Source organism: Salmo salar, chromosome 07 (genome assembly GCF_965601325.2).
Source record: "Salmo salar chromosome 07, fSalSal1, whole genome shotgun sequence".
NCBI lineage: Eukaryota > Metazoa > Chordata > Actinopteri > Salmoniformes > Salmonidae > Salmo > Salmo salar.
The window spans coordinates 48,746,111-48,765,817 of record NC_138297.1 but is presented as its reverse complement, the minus strand read 5'-3'; the positions used below and the strand labels follow the sequence as shown (position 1 = coordinate 48,765,817).

Genomic DNA, 19,707 nt, shown 5'->3' with positions numbered 1-19,707 from the left:
GAGGAGGGGGAGTTACAGGTGGTTCCTGGTTCTATAATACAGAGAGAGGGAAGAGAGGAGGGGGAGTTACAGGTGGTTCCTGGTTCTATAATACAGAGAGAGAGAAGAGAGGAGGGGGAGTTACAGGTGGTTCCTGGTTCTATAATACAGAGAGAGAGGGAAGAGAGGAGGGGGAGTTACAGGTGGTTCCTGGTTCTATAATACAGAGAGAGAGGGAAGAGAGGAGGGGGAGTTACAGGTGGTTCCTGGTTCTATAATACAGAGAGAGGGAAGAGAGGAGGGGGAGTTACAGGTGGTTCCTGGTTCTATAATACAGAGAGAGAGGGAAGAGAGGAGGGGGAGTTACAGGTGAGATTAGTATGAGAAAGAGAGGTTAACTCTTCCAGCAGAATGTTTTGTGTTCTCTCCTGGCTGTCTGATGATGTGAGCTGATGCTGTAGAATCAGGTGGATCCTAATGTGAGTGATGCCCCTGCAGTGGTGTGTGTGTGTGTGTGTGTGTGTGTGTGTGTGTGTGTGTGTGTGTGTGTGTGTGTGTGCGTAGCCTGCAGTTATTCAAATATTGTGATTCTAGGAAAAGTCATGTAAAAGCTGTAGTGACTTTAGTCCTGGTTTCTTCAATACTGTTTTCATCAGTTACAGTTGAGCCACGTAAAGGGTTAAGTGTTCCAGGAAGAGAATCACACAGCAGTATCTGGTGGGGAGGAGCATTACTAACGTCACTTTGTTGTACTGAAACTGAAGTAGAGAGACGTACAGTATCTTGTTTACGGGACCAAACTGTCCAGCACTTCAGAAATCTACTAAATAGCTACATGTTCAGACTACACGCTGAATCTCCTACTCTTTGACACCAAGGACAGAAAGGACAGACATATCATCCACAAAAACATACAGGTGAGTAGAGAGATTGACATGGAAAGTTAAGCTTTACTGTGTTTACTGTGTATATTTCCTTTTTTATTGATGCAGATTCTACGCTATGTTACTCTTTTCAATCTACGGTTGTCTATGTTGTATCATCATGTATCAACATTCGTTAATATCATCAGATAAGACAATGTTGACAACTCTAAAGCTGAAACTATCAAGAGCTGGCTGATTCCAGGAAATGGTTTATGGTTTCACTTTTGGTCTCTGTCTAGATATGGCCACCTCCAGCAGTCTCCTGTCTGAAGAGCAGTTCCTGTGCTCTATCTGTCTGGATGTGTTCACTGAGCCAGTCTCTAGTCCATGTGGACACAACTTCTGCAAGGCCTGTATCACAAAGTACTGGGATAGCAATGACCTGTGCCAGTGTCCCATGTGTAAAAAGACATTTGATAAGAGACCAGATCTGTTCGTCAATACTTTAATTTCTGAGATGGCTGCTCAGTTCAGACAGACAGTTGAAGTGAAAGCTACCAGCAGCCCGGACCAATGCTCTGCCATGATTGTAGAAGTGTCCTGTGATGTCTGCACTGGGATGAAGCTCAAGGCCCTGAAGTCCTGCCTGGTGTGTCAGACCTCTTACTGTGAGACTCACCTGGAGCCTCATCAGAGAGTCCCAGCCTTAAAGAGACACAAGCTGATCAACCCTGTGGAGAACCTGGAAGACAGGATGTGTAAGAAGCACGACAGACCTCTAGAGCTGTTCTGTAGGAGTGACCAGACTTGTGTGTGTCAATTCTGCACTGAGACAGACCAGAAGACTCATGACACTGTCCCGCTAGAGGAAGAGTTTGGAGAGAGGAAGGCTAAACTGGGGAAGACTGAGGCAGAAGTGCAGCAGATGATCCAGGAGAGACTGCAGAAGGTTCAGGAGATCAAACACTCAGTAGATCTCAGCAAGAGAGAGGCAGAGAGAGAGATATCAGACAGTGTACAGGTCTTCACTGCTCTGGTGCGCTCCATTGAGAGAAGTCAGGCTGAGCTCATTGAGGTGATTGAGGAGAAGCTGAAAGCAACAGAGACGCAGGCTGAAGGGCTCATCAAAGAGCTGGAGCAGGAAATCACTGAGCTAAAGAGGACAAGCACTGAGCTGGAGCAGCTCTCACACACTGAGGACCACCTCCACCTCCTCCAGAGCATCCCATCCCTGTGCACCCCCCTACCCATCAAGGACTGGTCTGAGATCAGTGTTCACAGTGATCTGTGTGTGGGGACTGTGATGAGAGCTGTATCTCAGCTGGAGGAGACACTGAATAAACAGATGGAGAAGCTGCCTGAAGTCAAACTGAAGAGGATACAGCAGTATGCAGTGGATGTGACTCTGGATCCTGATACAGCACATCCGTCTCTCATCATGTCTGAGGATAGAAAACAGGTGAGACATGGAGGCACACAGCTTAATAAACCTTATAATCCAAAGAGGTTTGACAGAGCTTTAAATGTCCTAGGAAAGGAGGGTTTCTCCTCTGGGAGATTTTACTATGAGGTGAATGTTCAGGTGAAAACTACATGGACTTTAGGAGTGGCCAGAGAATCCATCATCAGGAAGGGGAAGATCACAAAGAGCCCATTTAATGGATTCTGGGCTGTGGTCCTGAGGGATGAGTGTAAGTACTCAGCCTGTACCTCCCCCCGTGTCCCCTTATACCTGAGAGAAAAGCCCCAGAAGGTGGGGGTGTTTGTTGATTATGAGGAGGGTCAGGTCTCCTTTTATAATGTGGAGGCCAGGTCTCATATCTACTCTTTCACTGGCTGTACCTTCACTGAGAAACTCTATCCATACTTCTCTCCTTGTAGAAATGATGGTGGTAAAAACTCTGCCCCTCTGATCATTTCTCCTGTCAATCACACAGACTGAGTTTTAATCTGAAAATCTAACTTGCCAATAGAATAAATATATTTAGAATAGTCATAATCTGTTGTCATACATCACAAAGAATATTTCAGATGCAGAAATATCATACCCAATTTGTTTGGGGGGGGTACGATATTTTGTGCGTCTAACTTTCTCACTCATCCTTATTCACGATTCATTCAGGATTATCCATAATCATGGTAGATTAATGTAGAAGTGTTCAGAAACATATTCTATTCTTATTTAAGTGACTCCAAAATGACACAATACATTATTTACCATTTAATAGCTATTTGGCACAAAATAATCTGAAACGCAACCAAAACATTCAGCAAATGCATCCAACAAATTTGTAGTCACAAGCTTGATGTAGTCATTGCATGCTAGGAATATGGGACCAAATATTTAACATTCTACTACTTTAGTACACATACAGTGCATTCGCAAAGATTTCAGACCCCTTTACCTTTTCCACATTTTGTTACGTTACAGCCTAATTCTAAAATGTATTTACATTTTTTTTTTAAATCCTTCATCAATCTACACACAATACCCCATAATGACAAAGCAAAACACAGTTTTTTAGAAATTTTTGTAAATGTATTAAAAATAAACTGATATCACATTTACATAAGTATTCAGACCCTTTATTCAGTACTTTGTTAAAGCACCTTTGACAGCGATTACAGCCTCGAGTCTTCTTGGGTATGACGCTACAAGCTTGGCACACCTGTATTTGGGGAGTTTCTCTTCTCTGCAGGTCCTCTCAAGCTCTGTCAGGTTGGACGGGGAGCATTACTGTACAGCTATTTTCAGGTCTCTCCAGGTCTCTCCAGGTCTCTCCAGTTCGATCGGGTTCAGGTCCGGGCTCTGGCTGGGCCACTCAAGGTCATCCATGGGTCCATGGAGTTTATTGAACATCAAGGCAGACACATGGTGAACTTTTTTTCTCTTTTATTTTCATTGACCCAGGGAAAGGGGGAAACCTCGTCAGTTATACAACTGAACGCATTCAACTGAAATATGTCTTCTGCATTTAACCCAACCCTTCTGAATCAGAGAGGTGCAGGGGGCTTCCTTAATCAACATCCATGTCTTCTGCATTTAACCCAACCCTTCTGAATCAGAGAGGTGCAGGGGGCTTCCTTAATCAACATCCATGTCTTCTGCATTTAACCCAACCCTTCTGAATCAGAGAGGTGCAGGGGGCTTCCTTAATCAACATCCATGTCTTCTGCATTTAACCCAACCCTTCTGAATCAGAGAGGTGCAGGGGGCTTCCTTAATCAACATCCATGTCTTCTGCATTTAACCCAACCCTTCTGAATCAGAGAGGTGCAGGGGGCTTCCTTAATCAACATCCATGTCTTCTGCATTTAACCCAACCCTTCTGAATCAGAGAGGTGCAGGGGGCTTCCTTAATCAACATCCATGTCTTCTGCATTTAACCCAACCCTTCTGAATCAGAGAGGTGCAGGGGGCTTCCTTAATCAACATCCACGTCTTCGGCGCCCGGGGAACAGTGGGTTAACTGCCTTGCTCAGGGGCAGAGAGATTTTCACCTTGTCAACTCGGGGGTTCAATCAAGCAACCTTTCGGTTACTGGCCCAACGCTCTAACCACTAGGCTAGCCTATAGTTCTTCATCCTTCTTACAATCGACAGAGAGAAGACAGGGAAGAAACCACCATTTACCTCTAGGCTGCTATACATATTTATTTAGTTTGTTGTGGAATTTTTGTTGTAATTAAATATAATTTATTTCGAATTGATCAGAATAAATTTTTCAGGAAAAGTTTTACCTGCTCTGTGTATTGTCAAATTGAAAAGAGTGAGGGAGCGTCGCTCCTCCGCACTCCGGCTGCACTACATCCCTGGTTGTAGAGTAATGTGGAGAGCCAGAGAGCAGCTCACACACACAGCAGAATCTGACATTGGGAAATGTACAGCTTGCAGCATGCTGATGTGTTTATCCCTGACCAAAGCAGATGCTTTAGTTGCTTCCAAATACAATTTAGGAGAAGAAAATTGAAAATGAAATTCAGACAATGCCTTTGCCAGGTGTGCAGTTCCTCGGCTGGGTGGGAAAATAAATCGTTTTCTATTTTCTGCTCTTTTCACCCTTGGTGAATGTCGCAAAACCAGATTGTTGTATTATTGTGTGAGATTAAATGTAATAGTCTCAAGGGGCTTCTTAGCTGTGGATTAGGAGAGGATAGGTGAAAACACACTGACTGACTGAGTGTCACGGGCATCGGATTGATTAGACCAAAATGCAGTGGGAGTGTGTATTCTCATCTTCTTTTTATTTGGCAGAAAGAAGGAAAAACAAAACAAAAGTATACAAAAAACCAACGATAAACAGTCCTGTAAGGCTTACATCTATACAAGGAACAACTACCCACAAAATCCCATAGAAAAACACCCCTACTAAATAGGACCTTCAATTAGAAGCAACTAGGAGCAGCTGCTTCCAATTGAAGGTCAACCCAACAAACACCACATAGAAATAGACATACTAGAACTAACATAGAAATAGACTAACAAGAAAATAACCCAACAAACCCCGAAACACTCTAAAGAAACACACCCCTGCCACGTCCTGACCAAACTACAATAACAAATAACCCCTTATACTGGTCAGGACGTGACACTGAGTGAGTTGTAGTAGGATGCTAGTTATTGATTTGATGTCAGTCAGATTATTCAGTTATGTATTGACCCATACAGTAGGTCTACACTTCCATTCCATGACTGAGCCCGACCTGGTCAATAACATGATCCTCTCTGTTATGTAACTAACTGTTCTTGGGGACCTTCAATGCTACAGACATTTTTTTGGTACCCTTCCCCAGATCTGTGTCTCAGCACAATCCTGTCTCGGAGCTCTACGGACAATTCCTTCGACCTCATTGCTTGGTTTTTGCTCTGACATGCACTGTCAACTGTGGGACCTTATATAGACAGGTGTGTGCCTTTCCAAATCATGTCCAATCAATAGAATTTACCACAGGTGGACTCCAATCAAGTTGTAGAAACAGCTCAAGGATGATCAATGACATTGTTTTAAGCTCAAATGGACTACAGAGACTGACAGTAAATGCAGTGAGAGAGAGAGTGTGTGTGTCAGCCAGCCAAGCAGTTACCCTGCCAACTGCGCTCCTTCTATTCTGGGGCATGGGCACAAAATGGCTGCCTTCACTCACAGAACGTACATTACATCTGCCTTGAGACTGGAGGACCATCAAGGCCCCAATGGACTAGGGGGGAGGCAGACTGCCGTCAGTGACACACACACACACACACACACACACACACACACACACACTTGAGATGCAGGTCTGTGGTCATAGACAGTGATGCAGGAGCAGTTTTTGTAAATGACATCATCATTTACTTAAAGTTTGTACTGACAGATTGACTAGCCTGTCATTACAGCATGTGCATAAAATGCATCCTCCAATTGCAACGTCTGCCTATGCCCACTCATATTTCCTCAAGAAAATTTTCCATTTTTAATACCCACAAACATCCAATTCAGAATAGGCTACCTAAAGTCAAAATAGGCCACCATCATTGTCAATCGTGAATGATAATTCTTCACGTTTTCACCGGTGAAACGTCCAAACTGCATCTCCAAGTCAGTCATTTGATTGATCTCAATCAGTCTTATAGGAATATGAATTTAGATCTTCTTGAATGAATGTTTGGTGAGGGAATTAGACCAGCTGGTGTCAAACTACTAGCCTTTGTTGTATTTTGTTTTAATTAAAGCATATATCCTGTGTAGCGGTGCGCTCGGAGGGCGTTATGTATCAAACTGTTCTGTCTTGTTATGGACCGGGCCTGTAAGGGCAAGGGTTGTGTGTGTGTTCGTGCACCCGTCCGTCCGTGTGTGTGTTAAATCATTGCTTAATACTGCACTAGAGGGAGGGAAGGCTGGGTTTAGTGTAGGGCTATCGTGGGTACTACGTATGTTCTCCTGTGTGTTTTCTGTAGGATAATGTATAGGATGCCAAGAGCTTAATGTGTATCTTTTTGTTTTGGTGTTCTATACTGTAGCTGATTGAAATGGAGGGTAGTGTAAGGTGTGTACATACAGTAGGCTAAATGATGGCCTCAGGGAGAAGTTTGTTGAATGTCATTGTTGACATATAGAGCAGAGAATAAGGCGTGGGTGGGTTGAAGTACCCGTGGTCTGAAGAAGAAGAAGTACACTGAGCTTGTTTTGGTAGGAGACCCTACACACACACACACACACACACACACACACACACACACACACACACACACACACACACACACACACACACACACACACACACACACACACACACACGAAGAGGTAGAACAATTGCAAAGTTGGAGCCATTTCAGAGTTTCATCAGATGTATGGTGTAGTATATGTTCAGGAGCAGGATTTACAGCTGGATGTTTCTGTCCATTTCAGACTGGCATGCAGACAAGGATTTCCTGCCTACACTTATGGCTGTCTGACTTTCTCCTTTCCCTGTCTGTCCTTCTCCCTCGTTCCTTCCCTCCCCTCCTGTCTGTCCTTCTCCCTCTGTCTGTCTGTCCTTCTCCCTCTTTCCTTCCCTCCCCTCTGTCTGTCTGTCCTTCTCCCTCTGTCTGTCTGTCCTTCTCCCTCTTTCCTTCCCTCCCCTCTGTCTGTCTGTCCTTCATCCTCTTTCCTTTCCTCCCCTCTGTCTGTCTGTCCTTCTCCCTCTTTCCTTCCCTCCCCTCTGTCTGTCTGTCCTTCTCCCTCTTTCCTTCCCTCCCCTCTGTCTGTCTGTCCTTCATCCTCTTTCCTTTCCTTCCCTCTCTGTCTGTCCTTCTCCTTCTTTCCTTTCCTTACCCCTGTCTGTCTTTTTCCCTCTTTCCTTTCCTTACCCCTGTCTGTCTTTCTCCCTCTTTCCTTTCCTTCCCTCTCTGTCTTTCTCCATCTTTCCTTTCCTTCCCTCTCTGTCAGTCTTTCTCCCTCTTTCTTTTCCTCCCTTCTGTCTGTCTTTCTCCCTCTTTCCTTTCCTTCCCTCTGACTGTCCTTCTCCCTCTTTCATTTCCTTCCCTCTATCTGTCTGTCCTCATGTCTCCTGTCCCTGTCATTACTGTAGTACAGGTTTATTACAGTAGTCTAGTCCAGAGAGGAGGATGAGGGTCCTTCTGCCCTCTGGTTCTCCTCTCCCTGCTGCCTCCTCAGGAGAGTCCACTCACCAGGGTTAATGATGCACATCTTACACTTTTTTTATCACTCTCTGTCCCTGTCTCTCTTTCTTAGTCCTCTCTCTCTCTCTCTCTCTCTCTCTCTCTCTCTCTCTCTCTCTCTCTCTCTCTCTCTCTCTCTCTCTCTCTCTCTCTCTCTCTCTCTCTCTCTCTCTCTCTCTCTCTCTCTCTCTCTCTCTCTCTCTCTCTCTCTCTCTCTCTCTCTCTCTCTCTCTCTCTCTATCCATCCATCTTAAACTATCTCTCCCACTCTATAGCATACAGCTGAAGTCGGAAGTTTACATACACTTAGGTTGGAGTCATTAAAACTCGTTTTTAACCACTCCACAAATTTATTTTTAAGAAACTATAGTTTGCCATCTACTTTGTGCATGACACAAGTAATTTTTCCAACAATTGTTTACTGACAGATTATTTCACTTATAATTCACTGTATCACAATTCCAGTGGGTCAGAAGTTTACATACACTAATTTGACTGTGCCTTTAAACAACTTGGAAAATTCCCGAAATTTATGTCATGGCTTTAGAAGCTTCTGATAGGCTAATTGACATCATTTGAGTCAATTGGAGGTGTATCTGTGGATGTATTTCAAGGCCTACCTTCAAACTCAGTGCCTCTTTGCTTGACATCATGGGGAAATCAAAAGAAATCAGCCAAGACCTGGTTCATCCTTGGGAGCAATTTGCAAACGCCTGAAGGTACCACGTTCATCTGTACAAGCAATAGTACGCAAGTATAAACACCATGGGACCATACAGCCGTCATACCGCTCAGGAAGGAGACGTGTTCTGTCTCCTAGAGATGAACGTACTTTGGTACGAAAGGTGCTAATCAATCTCAGGACAACAGCAAAGGACCTTGTGAAGATGCTGGAGGAAACAGGTACAAAAGTATCTATATCCACAGTAAAGTCCTATATTGTAGAGTCCTATATTGACATAACCTGAAAGGCTGCTCAGCAAGGAGAAGCTATTGCTCCAAAATCGGCATAAAAAAGCCAGACTACGGTTTGCAACTGCACATGGGGGCAAATATCGTACTTTTTGGAGAAATGTCCTCTGGTCTGATGAAACAAAAATAGAACTGTTTGGCCATAATTACCATTGTTATGTTTGGAGGAAAAAGGGGGATGCTTGCAAGCTGAAGAACACCATCCCAACCAATAAAAGCTGAAATAAATCATTCTCTCTACTATTATTCTGACATTTCACATTCTTACAATAAAGTGGTGATCCTAACTGACCTAAGACAGGGATTTTTTACTAGGATTAAATGTCAGGAATTGTGAAAAACTGAGTTTAAATGTATTTGGCTAAGGTGTATGTAAACTTCCCACTTCAACTGTATCCTACATTTGCTCTAAAACAGAGTGAATGAAGTTGTACTGTATCCATGTAGGCTGCCAGCCTTTAGTCTCTCCCTCCCCTCTCCTCTAGTACGTCACCTGTGCCTATAAAGAGCTTGTGTCGTTAGTGTTTGCGACCATCAGCAGAACTGCAATGGGCTATTTATTATAGCTGCGCTGTGCAGAAGAGGAGCAATCGCATATTTCAACATCATAACAAACCTCAGTAAGACTGTTAAGCCGTGACAGAAAGTAAATTATGAAATGAAACATGGAAACGCAGATATTAATAACTCCTTATTACTCATACATTTCACTAACAAAAGTGCGGTTACAGAAGAGAACACTGTTGTGAATACAAAAACACACAGTCCCTTGGCTCATCACCAAAAGCTAGCTTGATGTGTGGAAATGTGACAGGCTTGACTTGATATTACCATATTCATATATCTGGGAATAAATGGACTTATGGAGTCAGGGAGGGACATACTGTTTTTAGCAAACTGGAAATGTTGCTGCATGCACACGCAGTACACATGCACACACGGACACTCGAACATTATCAGACGTGCTGGCGTTTTTGATTGACAGCTCGCCCTGAGGGAATGGAACAGGAGATGCCATTGGAGACTGCAGACATCACGCACACAGACTCTCAATCGATGAGGACTTTGTTGTAGTTACAGAGGAAGTGCTGATCTGATACAAGGGTTTGAGAAACCACTTGACTACAGAGAGGGAGAGACCGTCAAAGAGCGATGGCTCATCCAGATACCTAGGAGGACTCTTTCTAACACAGGCAGGAGAAGAGCGCTGTGCTCATGTACTTACCGGTATGCAGACTAAATGTCTGCACTGTTACTCTACAGTATGTTGCTGTAGGTTGAGGCTCAGAGACAGACTTGGATCGTGTCTGTTCTCCCATAAGAACAGCATGGCAGAATCACTTAGGGCCTGTGAGCTCTGACATCCATCACTGTAGGCTGTCTCTATGGAGAGACACATCTCTGATATCCTCTTCTACCTCTCCATCTCTTCCTCCTCCCATCATTACCACTACATAAGAGCTTCGCTCGCTCCTCAGATAGAAGAGGAGATAAAACGACAAGAAGTTAACTATCCAACGGGAAGGGGGAGACATGACAAGGTTCTCTCTCAATCTCTCTCTCTCTCTCTCTCTCTCTCTCTCTCTCTCTCTCTCTCTCTCTCTCTCCTCTGTCACTCCGTTAATTATAGTTCTTGTTCTCCACCGAGAGAGATGGAGAGATGTTCTTTCGCTTCATGAAGTTGTGCTCAGTGTGATCTAGGGCCTTTATAGCGCTGCGAGGAGCAAAAGTGAAAATTCCACTTAACAAAGAGCTGGTGTTCACAGTGTCTCTCCCTCCCAGTCAGCTTTGATGTGATGTGGCATGACAATGGAGTAATGGAGATAAGACAAAGAAAAAGAGGGGGAGAAAAAAAGATGATGGTGAGGAGGAGGGTGTCACTTTTTTCCCTCCGACTCGTTCATTATCAAGCATCAGTCGTTTGTTCAGTCACTCGCTCGGGCCTCTCAAACTAATTTGTGGAGAAGTGAAGTTGACATGTCGAGAGATTGAGAGGGAGGGAGATGGGAGAGAGATGACATGCAGACAGATACAGTGGAAAGACAGAGGGAACGTGCCTTGTTAAACTAGCTCAGTCCTGTCTCTCTGCTGTGTATAACTATAGCTCAGTCCCGTCTCTCTGCTGTGTATAACTATAGCTCAGTCCTGTCTCTCTGCTGTGTATAACTATAGCTCAGTCCTGTGTCTCTGCTGTCTATAACTATAGATCAGTCCTGTCTCTCTGCTGTGTATAACTATAGATCAGTCCTGTCTCTCTGCGGTGTATAACTATAGCTCAGTCCTATCTCTCTGCTGTGTATAACTATAGCTCAGTCCTGTCTCTCTGCTGTGTATAACTGTAGCTCAGTCCTGTCTCTCTGCTGTGTATAACTATAGCTCAGTCCTGTCTCTCTGCTGTGTATAACTATAGCTCAGTACTGTCTCTCTGCTGTCTATAACTATAGCTCAGTCCTGTCTCTCTGCTGTGTATAACTATAGCTCAGTCCTGTCTCTCTGCTGTGTATAACTATAGCTCAGTCCTGTCTCTCTGCTGTGTATAACTATAGCTCAGTCCTGTCTCTCTGCTGTGTATAACTGTAGCTCAGTCCTGTCTCTCTGCTGTCTATAACTATAGCTCAGTCCTGTCTCTCTGCTGTGTATAACTATAGCTCAGTCCTGTCTCTCTGCTGTGTATAACTATAGATCAGTCCTGTCTCTCTGCGGTGTATAACTATAGCTCAGTCCTGTCTCTCTGCTGTGTATAACTATAGCTCAGTCCTGTCTCTCTGCTGTGTATAACTGTAGCTCAGTCCTGTCTCTCTGCTGTGTATAACTATAGCTCAGTCCTGTCTCTCTGCTGTGTATAACTATAGCTCAGTACTGTCTCTCTGCTGTCTATAACTATAGCTCAGTCCTGTCTCTCTGCTGTGTATAACTATAGCTCAGTCCTGTCTCTCTGCTGTGTATAACTATAGCTCAGTCCTGTCTCTCTGCTGTGTATAACTATAGCTCAGTCCTGTCTCTCTGCTGTGTATAACTATAGCTCAGTCCTGTGTCTCTGCTGTGTATAACTATAGCTCAGTCCTGTCTCTCTGCTGTGTATAACTATAGCTCAGTCCTGTCTCTCTGCTGTGTATAACTATAGCTCAGTCCTGTCTCTCTGCTGTGTACAACTATAGCTCAGTCCTGTCTCTCTGCTGTGTACAACTATAGCTCAGTCCTGTCTCTCTGCTGTGTATAACTATAGCTCAGTCCTGTCTCTCTGCTGTGTATAACTATAGCTCAGTCCTGTCTCTCTGCTGTGTATAACTATAGCTCAGTCCTGTCTCTCTGCTGTGTATAACTATAGCTCAGTCCTGTCTCTCTGCTGTGTATAACTATAGCTCAGTCCTGTCTCTCTGCTGTGTATAACTATAGCTCAGTCCTGTCTCTCTGCTGTGTATAACTATAGCTCAGTCCTGTCTCTCTGCTGTGTATAACTATAGCTCAGTCCTGTCTCTCTGCTGTCTATAACTATAGCTCAGTCCTGTCTCTCTGCTGTGTATAACTGTAGCTCAGTCCTGTCTCTCTGCTGTGTATAACTATAGCTCAGTCCTGTCTCTCTGCTGTGTATAACTATAGCTCAGTCCTGTCTCTCTGCTGTGTATAACTATAGCTCAGTCCTGTCTCTCTGCTGTGTATAACTGTAGCTCAGTCCTGTCTCTCTGCTGTGTATAACTATAGCTCAGTCCTGTCTCTCTGCTGTGTATAACTATAGCTCAGTCCTGTCTCTCTGCTGTGTATAACTATAGCTCAGTCCTGTGTCTCTGCTGTGTATAACTATAGCTCAGTCCTGTCTCTCTGCTGTCTATAACTATAGCTCAGTCCTGTCTCTCTGCTGTGTATAACTGTAGCTCAGTCCTGTCTCTCTGCTGTGTATAACTATAGCTCAGTCCTGTCTCTCTGCTGTGTATAACTATAGCTCAGTCCTGTCTCTCTGCTGTGTATGGCTGTAGCTCAGTCCTGTCTCTCTGCTGTGTATAACTATAGCTCAGTCCTGTGTCTCTGCTGTGTATAACTATAGCTCAGTCCTGTCTCTCTGCTGTGTATAACTATAGCTCAGTCCTGTCTCTCTGCTGTGTATAACTATAGCTCAGTCCTGTCTCTCTGCTGTGTATAACTATAGCTCAGTCCTGTGTCTCTGCTGTGTATGGCTGTAGCTCAGTCCTGTCTCTCTGCTGTGTATAACTATAGCTCAGTCCTGTCTCTCTGCTGTGTATAACTATAGCTCAGTCCTGTCTCTCTGCTGTGTATAACTATAGCTCAGTCCTGTCTCTCTGCTGTGTATAACTATAGCTCAGTCCTGTCTCTCTGCTGTGTATAACTATAGCTCAGTCCTGTCTCTCTGCTGTGTATAACTGTAGCTCAGTCCTGTCTCTCTGCTGTGTATAACTATAGCTCAGTCCTGTCTCTCTGCTGTGTATAACTATAGCTCAGTCCTGTCTCTCTGCTGTGTATAACTATAGCTCAGTCCTGTGTCTCTGCTGTGTATAACTATAGCTCAGTCCTGTGTCTCTGCTGTGTATAACTATAGCTCAGTCCTGTGTCTCTGCTGTGTATAACTATAGCTCAGTCCTGTCTCTCTGCTGTGTATAACTATAGATCAGTCCTGTCTCTCTGCTGTGTATAACTATAGCTCAGTCCTGTGTCTCTGCTGTGTATGGCTGTAGCTCAGTCCTGTCTCTCTGCTGTGTATAACTATAGCTCAGTCCTGTCTCTCTGCTGTGTATAACTATAGCTCAGTCCTGTCTCTCTGCTGTGTATAACTGTAGCTCAGTCCTGTCTCTCTGCTGTGTATAACTATAGCTCAGTCCTGTCTCTCTGCTGTGTATGGCTGTAGCTCAGTCCTGTCTCTCTGCTGTGTATAACTATAGCTCAGTCCTGTCTCTCTGCTGTGTATAACTATAGCTCAGTCCTGTCTCTCTGCTGTGTATGGCTGTAGCTCAGTCCTGTCTCTCTGCTGTGTATAACTATAGCTCAGTCCTGTGTCTCTGCTGTGTATAACTATAGCTCAGTCCTGTCTCTCTGCTGTGTATAACTATAGATCAGTCCTGTCTCTCTGCTGTGTATAACTATAGCTCAGTCCTGTGTCTCTGCTGTGTATAACTATAGCTCAGTCCTGTCTCTCTGCTGTGTATAACTATAGCTCAGTCCTGTCTCTCTGCTGTGTATAACTAGAGCTCAGTCCTGTCTCTCTGCTGTGTATAACTGTAGCTCAGTCCTGTCTCTCTGCTGTGTATAACTGTAGCTCAGTCCTGTCTCTCTGCTGTGTATAACTATAGCTCAGTCCTGTCTCTCTGCTGTGTATAACTATAGCTCAGTCCTGTCTCTCTGCTGTGTATAACTATAGCTCAGTCCTGTGTCTCTGCTGTGTATAACTATAGCTCAGTCCTGTCTCTCTGCTGTGTATAACTATAGCTCAGTCCTGTCTCTCTGCTGTGTATAACTATAGCTCAGTCCTGTCTCTCTGCTGTGTACAACTATAGCTCAGTCCTGTCTCTCTGCTGTGTACAACTATAGCTCAGTCCTGTCTCTCTGCTGTGTATAACTATAGCTCAGTCCTGTCTCTCTGCTGTGTATAACTATAGCTCAGTCCTGTCTCTCTGCTGTGTATAACTATAGCTCAGTCCTGTCTCTCTGCTGTGTATAACTATAGCTCAGTCCTGTGTCTCTGCTGTGTATAACTATAGCTCAGTCCTGTCTCTCTGCTGTGTATAACTATAGCTCAGTCCTGTCTCTCTGCTGTGTATAACTATAGCTCAGTCCTGTCTCTCTGCTGTGTATAACTATAGCTCAGTCCTGTCTCTCTGCTGTGTACAACTATAGCTCAGTCCTGTCTCTCTGCTGTGTACAACTATAGCTCAGTCCTGTCTCTCTGCTGTGTATAACTATAGCTCAGTCCTGTCTCTCTGCTGTGTATAACTATAGCTCAGTCCTGTCTCTCTGCTGTGTATAACTATAGCTCAGTCCTGTCTCTCTGCTGTGTATAACTATAGCTCAGTCCTGTCTCTCTGCTGTGTATGGCTGTAGCTCAGTCCTGTCTCTCTGCTGTGTATAACTATAGCTCAGTCCTGTGTCTCTGCTGTGTATAACTATAGCTCAGTCCTGTCTCTCTGCTGTGTATAACTATAGCTCAGTCCTGTCTCTCTGCTGTGTATAACTATAGCTCAGTCCTGTCTCTCTGCTGTGTATAACTATAGCTCAGTCCTGTCTCTCTGCTGTGTATGGCTGTAGCTCAGTCCTGTCTCTCTGCTGTGTATAACTATAGCTCAGTCCTGTGTCTCTGCTGTGTATAACTATAGCTCAGTCCCGTCTCTCTGCTGTGTATAACTATAGCTCAGTCCTGTCTCTCTGCTGTGTATAACTATAGCTCAGTCCTGTCTCTCTGCTGTGTATAACTGTAGCTCAGTCCTGTCTCTCTGCTGTGTATAACTGTAGCTCAGTCCTGTCTCTCTGCTGTGTATGGCTGTAGCTCAGTCCTGTCTCTCTGCTGTGTATAACTATAGCTCAGTCCTGTCTCTCTGCTGTGTATAACTATAGATCAGTCCTGTCTCTCTGCTGTCTATAACTATAGCTCAGTCCTGTCTCTCTGCTGTGTATAACTATAGCTCAGTCCTGTCTCTCTGCTGTGTATAACTATAGCTCAGTCCTGTCTCTCTGCTGTGTACAACTATAGCTCAGTCCTGTCTCTCTGCTGTGTATAACTATAGCTCAGTCCTGTCTCTCTGCTGTGTATAACTATAGCTCAGTCCTGTCTCTCTGCTGTGTATAACTATAGATCAGTCCTGTCTCTCTGCTGTCTATAACTATAGCTCAGTCCTGTGTCTCTGCTGTGTATAACTATAGCTCAGTCCTGTCTCTCTGCTGTGTATAACTATAGCTCAGTCCTGTCTCTCTGCTGTGTATAACTATAGCTCAGTCCTGTCTCTCTGCTGTGTATGGGTCTAGCTCAGTCTTCGTCCAAGGTTCCTGAATACAAAGGAACCCCACCACAGCCTTCCAACTACTCTACTATAGAATGTAAACACACAGTACAGTACCTGTCCATACCTGTGTTTAGGACAGGAACTCAGATAAAGACAGAGTGCGTCTGAAATAGCACCCTATTTCCTATTGCTCACTACTTTTGGGCCCAGGGCCTGGTCAAAAGTAGTGCACTATATAGGGATTATGATGCAGTTTTTAGATGCACAATAGACTTCACCCGTGGGACCATAACAGCAGTAGTAGTAATATCTCAGTGTTGCTGTTTCAGTGACTCATGACCATCAGTCTCTGATGACCTCTTAAAGGGAATGGGTTTTACTTAAAGGGTAATGGACTGTGACGTGAAACGTAACTATCATAACCCCACCGCGTCTGCTCTTTGAGCTTTTTGTTTGACCATATTTCCCATCGCTGTGCTGTACTCCACATTATCTCTTCAATGGCTAATTGATCTGGCAGAACCTGTCTCACAGTTATATTTAGGTGTACAAAGCATGATTTGTTCACATTTACTTAGATGCCATATACTGTATATACGTATCACTTGATAAATGGTTCATGGAGGGGTTCAAGCACTAACACAAGGCTTTTAGTTTGGTTAAGTGCTGAGAGCATGGAGGTGGTCCCAGACATGAGTTATTTTAGCAACCCTCCTCAAAGGCCTAGCCCTATTCTCTACTCTCTGGTATGGCATACAGCTGTGGCACTGACTGGCTGTCGTGCTGTGTGTGCACGTGCGTGTGTCTGAGAATGTGCAGCGACACAGGGCACGGTCTGATCGATTTAGAGTCCCCGGGGAAACAAGGGAATTCCCTGAAAGGGTTATTTAGGGTACAGAACAAAAACAATCACCAGCTCTAAGAAAACATTCCTGCTCTTTAGATCAAGAACAGCCCTCCCTCACTTCCTCCTCTCCCCTTTCCATTATTCCGTCCCTTCTTCCCCATCCTTCTTTCTTTACACTGAAATGTGTGGATCAAGTGAGCTACTGTTGAATGAAATGGGAACTATGCATATTGTATTAGTCAGCTCCCCATAGATCATCATTTGTATTCCAGAAGATTAATATATCTCCTTTTTTCTTCTTCTCTCTCTCTCTCTCCCTCTCCCTCTCCCAGTCGGAGTTCTCCAGTGCCGCCATCCTCCACCAGGGGAGGAGAGACCAGGTAGCAGAGTCATGTCGGGCTCAGAGTGCATCCAGCCGCAAGCGCCGGGTCCTGACCCCTGGTGACCTCAAACACCTGGTGGTGGATGAGGAGCATGAGCTCATCTACTGCTATGTCCCCAAGGTGGCCTGCACCAACTGGAAACGCGTCATGATGGTCCTCACGGGACGCGGCAAGTACAGGTCAGTAGCATAGGAAACTACTATTAAGATTTGAGATAACATGCAAGACACATTTTCCGAAAGGAACACAATAAATAAACGATTATTGATGTAAAAAAGCTGAATAGTGGAAAATGTTTTATTTTATAATATTACTACTGATACGACTACGCTGTCACATAACATCCTAATATTGAGTTGTACCTCCCCCTTTTGCCCTCAGAACAGTTCATTGGGTCATGGACTCTACAAGGTGTCGAAAGCGTTCCACAGGGATTCTGGCCCATGTTGACTCCAATGCTTCCCACAGTTGTGTCAAGTTGGCTGGATGTCCTTTGGGTGGTGGACCGTTCTTGATACACACGGGAAACTGTTGAGCGTGAAAAACCCAGCAGCGTTGCAGTTCTTGACACAAACTGGTGCTCCTGGCACGTACTACCATACCCTGTTCAAAGGCACTTAAATATTTTATCTCGCCCATTCACCCTCTGAATGACAAACAGACACAATCCATGTCTCAATTGTCTCAAGGCTTAAAAATCCTTCTTTAACAAGTGACATCAATAAGGGATCATAGATTTCACCTGGATTCACCTGGTCAGTCTATGTCATGGAAAGAGCAGGTGTTCTTAATGTTTTGTGTACTCAGTGTTTATAACTGCTGTTACTTTTACTACCACTCCTACTACAATTTAGATACTTTTCATTGTTTGTGTTATTTTTATTCTGTTCCTCATGGTCTTTATTTCTCTCCATCCCAGTGACCCTATGGAGATCCCTTCCAACGAGGCCCACGTCCCATCCAACCTGAAATATCTGAACCAGTACAGCATCGCTGAGATCAACCACCGCCTCAAGAGCTACCTCAAGTTCCTGTTCGTCCGGGAGCCCTTCGAGAGGCTCGTCTCCGCTTACCGCAACAAGTTCACCCTCAAGTACAACTCCTCCTTCCACCGTCGCTTCGGCACCAAGATCGTCCGCCGCTACCGCAAGAACGCCACGCAGGAGGCGCTGCTCAACGGCGCCGACGTCAAGTTCCGGGAGTTCGCCGAGTATCTTGTCGACCCGGCCACGCAACGCGACGGCCCGCTCAACGAGCACTGGCAGACGGTGTACCAGCTGTGCCACCCCTGTCACATCCACTATGACCTGGTGGGCAAGTACGAAACCCTGGAGGAAGACGCCAACTACGTTCTGCGGCTGGCGGGGGTGGGCGAGTCGGTGCGCTTCCCGACCTACGCCAAGTCCACCCGCACCACAGACAGCATGACGGCCCAGTTCTTCAGCAACATCAGCTCCCAGCAGCACAGCCAGCTCTTCCAGCTGTATAAACTGGACTTCCTCATGTTCAACTACTCCACGCCAAGCTATCTGCGACTGGACTAACGACTAGCGGACCAGGACATGACTAGCCAGCTGGGACTCTGGGCACGATCCACTTTTAATAAGAGAAGAAAAAAATAACTGAGAGAGAGGAGAATGGATATTTTTGCGAAAGCTTTATTCAAAAACTGTCGTCACTGTTTCTGGGGGTGAACAGGAAGGGCTGAGGTGAATGGGAGGGACAGAGATTGAGGAAAGGTGCTGGATCCGATTTGATGTGAAAGAATCTTTGTTATCCAATCAGCATTGTCCTGAAGGTAATAAAGGAGGAAGTGGAGATCCTATACCATGAGAATGCAGGGTTCGGGTGGAGCTGATGTCAGAGGTTTTCTAAGAGGGGAAATAGAGGAGAGAAGCAGGACTCTTGGAGAGTGATTGATGTGTGTTCTGTATGTAAATGAGGTGGGACTCTTGACCAATTAGGCTGCTTTGGATTCTGCACAGCAAATGGTGGCCTCGCATGCACGCGCCCTGGCCCCAAAGCATCATGGGAGCTGAGCTTATTTTATAACGAACAATAACGAAACTCCGTCAAATTGTAAAACACATCCATGTCCTTCAGTGTGCTGTATCCTGGGTGTGTTTGATAGCACCCACCAATTATACGTTTGATAAGTATACTGGCTCTTGGCTCCACCTCAAGCCCTCCTCATTATAGCTGTCTATTGACTTTGCTCTAAAGACCTCTAGAACCATCAGGTGTAAAGAGTGGAGCTACAATTTACAGCCAACTGCTCTAAAGTAGTAGCTATGCTGTCAAGATCGCCATCGTCATAGGTGAAAAGAAGGTTTGCCAGGTGAGGCCTCAGACTCCCACAGCAGGATCTGAAACGGCGGCCATTTTAGAAAGACACTGAGCACCCTCAAGGCTTTAAGCCACAGGAAGTGGTCAGAAGGAGAAAGGAAGTGCCGTTGTGAATGGGTGCACCGGATGTGATTGACAGGTGTTAGGGGCCTCCCACTGACCCAGAGAGGAACTGAAGAAGAGATGGCCCGTGTGGCTGTGAAAGGGTTTAAGGGACAGGATCTTATAAC

General features: G+C 45.0%; 2 protein-coding genes across 3 annotated transcripts in view; both read left to right on the top strand.

Moving 5' to 3' along the window:
• Positions 1 to 18,813, top strand: part of LOC106609345 (carbohydrate sulfotransferase 11) — a 77,212-nt gene extending 58,399 nt beyond the window's left edge. For both annotated transcript variants that reach the window (XM_082977712.1, XM_014208078.3), the window contains exons 3-4: positions 17,081 to 17,310; positions 18,051 to 18,813. In XM_082977712.1, the coding sequence (XP_082833838.1) occupies positions 17,081 to 17,310; positions 18,051 to 18,675 (855 nt within the window). In that variant the 3' untranslated portion in view covers positions 18,676 to 18,813. The remainder of the gene's footprint in view (positions 1 to 17,080; positions 17,311 to 18,050) is intronic.
• Positions 700 to 3,418, top strand: LOC145880038 (E3 ubiquitin-protein ligase TRIM39-like). Its single transcript, XM_082977711.1, has 2 exons — positions 700 to 896; positions 1,145 to 3,418. The coding sequence occupies exon 2, from the start codon at positions 1,147 to 1,149 to the stop codon at positions 2,785 to 2,787; it is 1,641 nt and encodes a 546-aa protein (XP_082833837.1). The 5' UTR covers positions 700 to 896; positions 1,145 to 1,146; the 3' UTR covers positions 2,788 to 3,418.
• Positions 18,814 to 19,707: the final 894 nt, after the last annotated feature.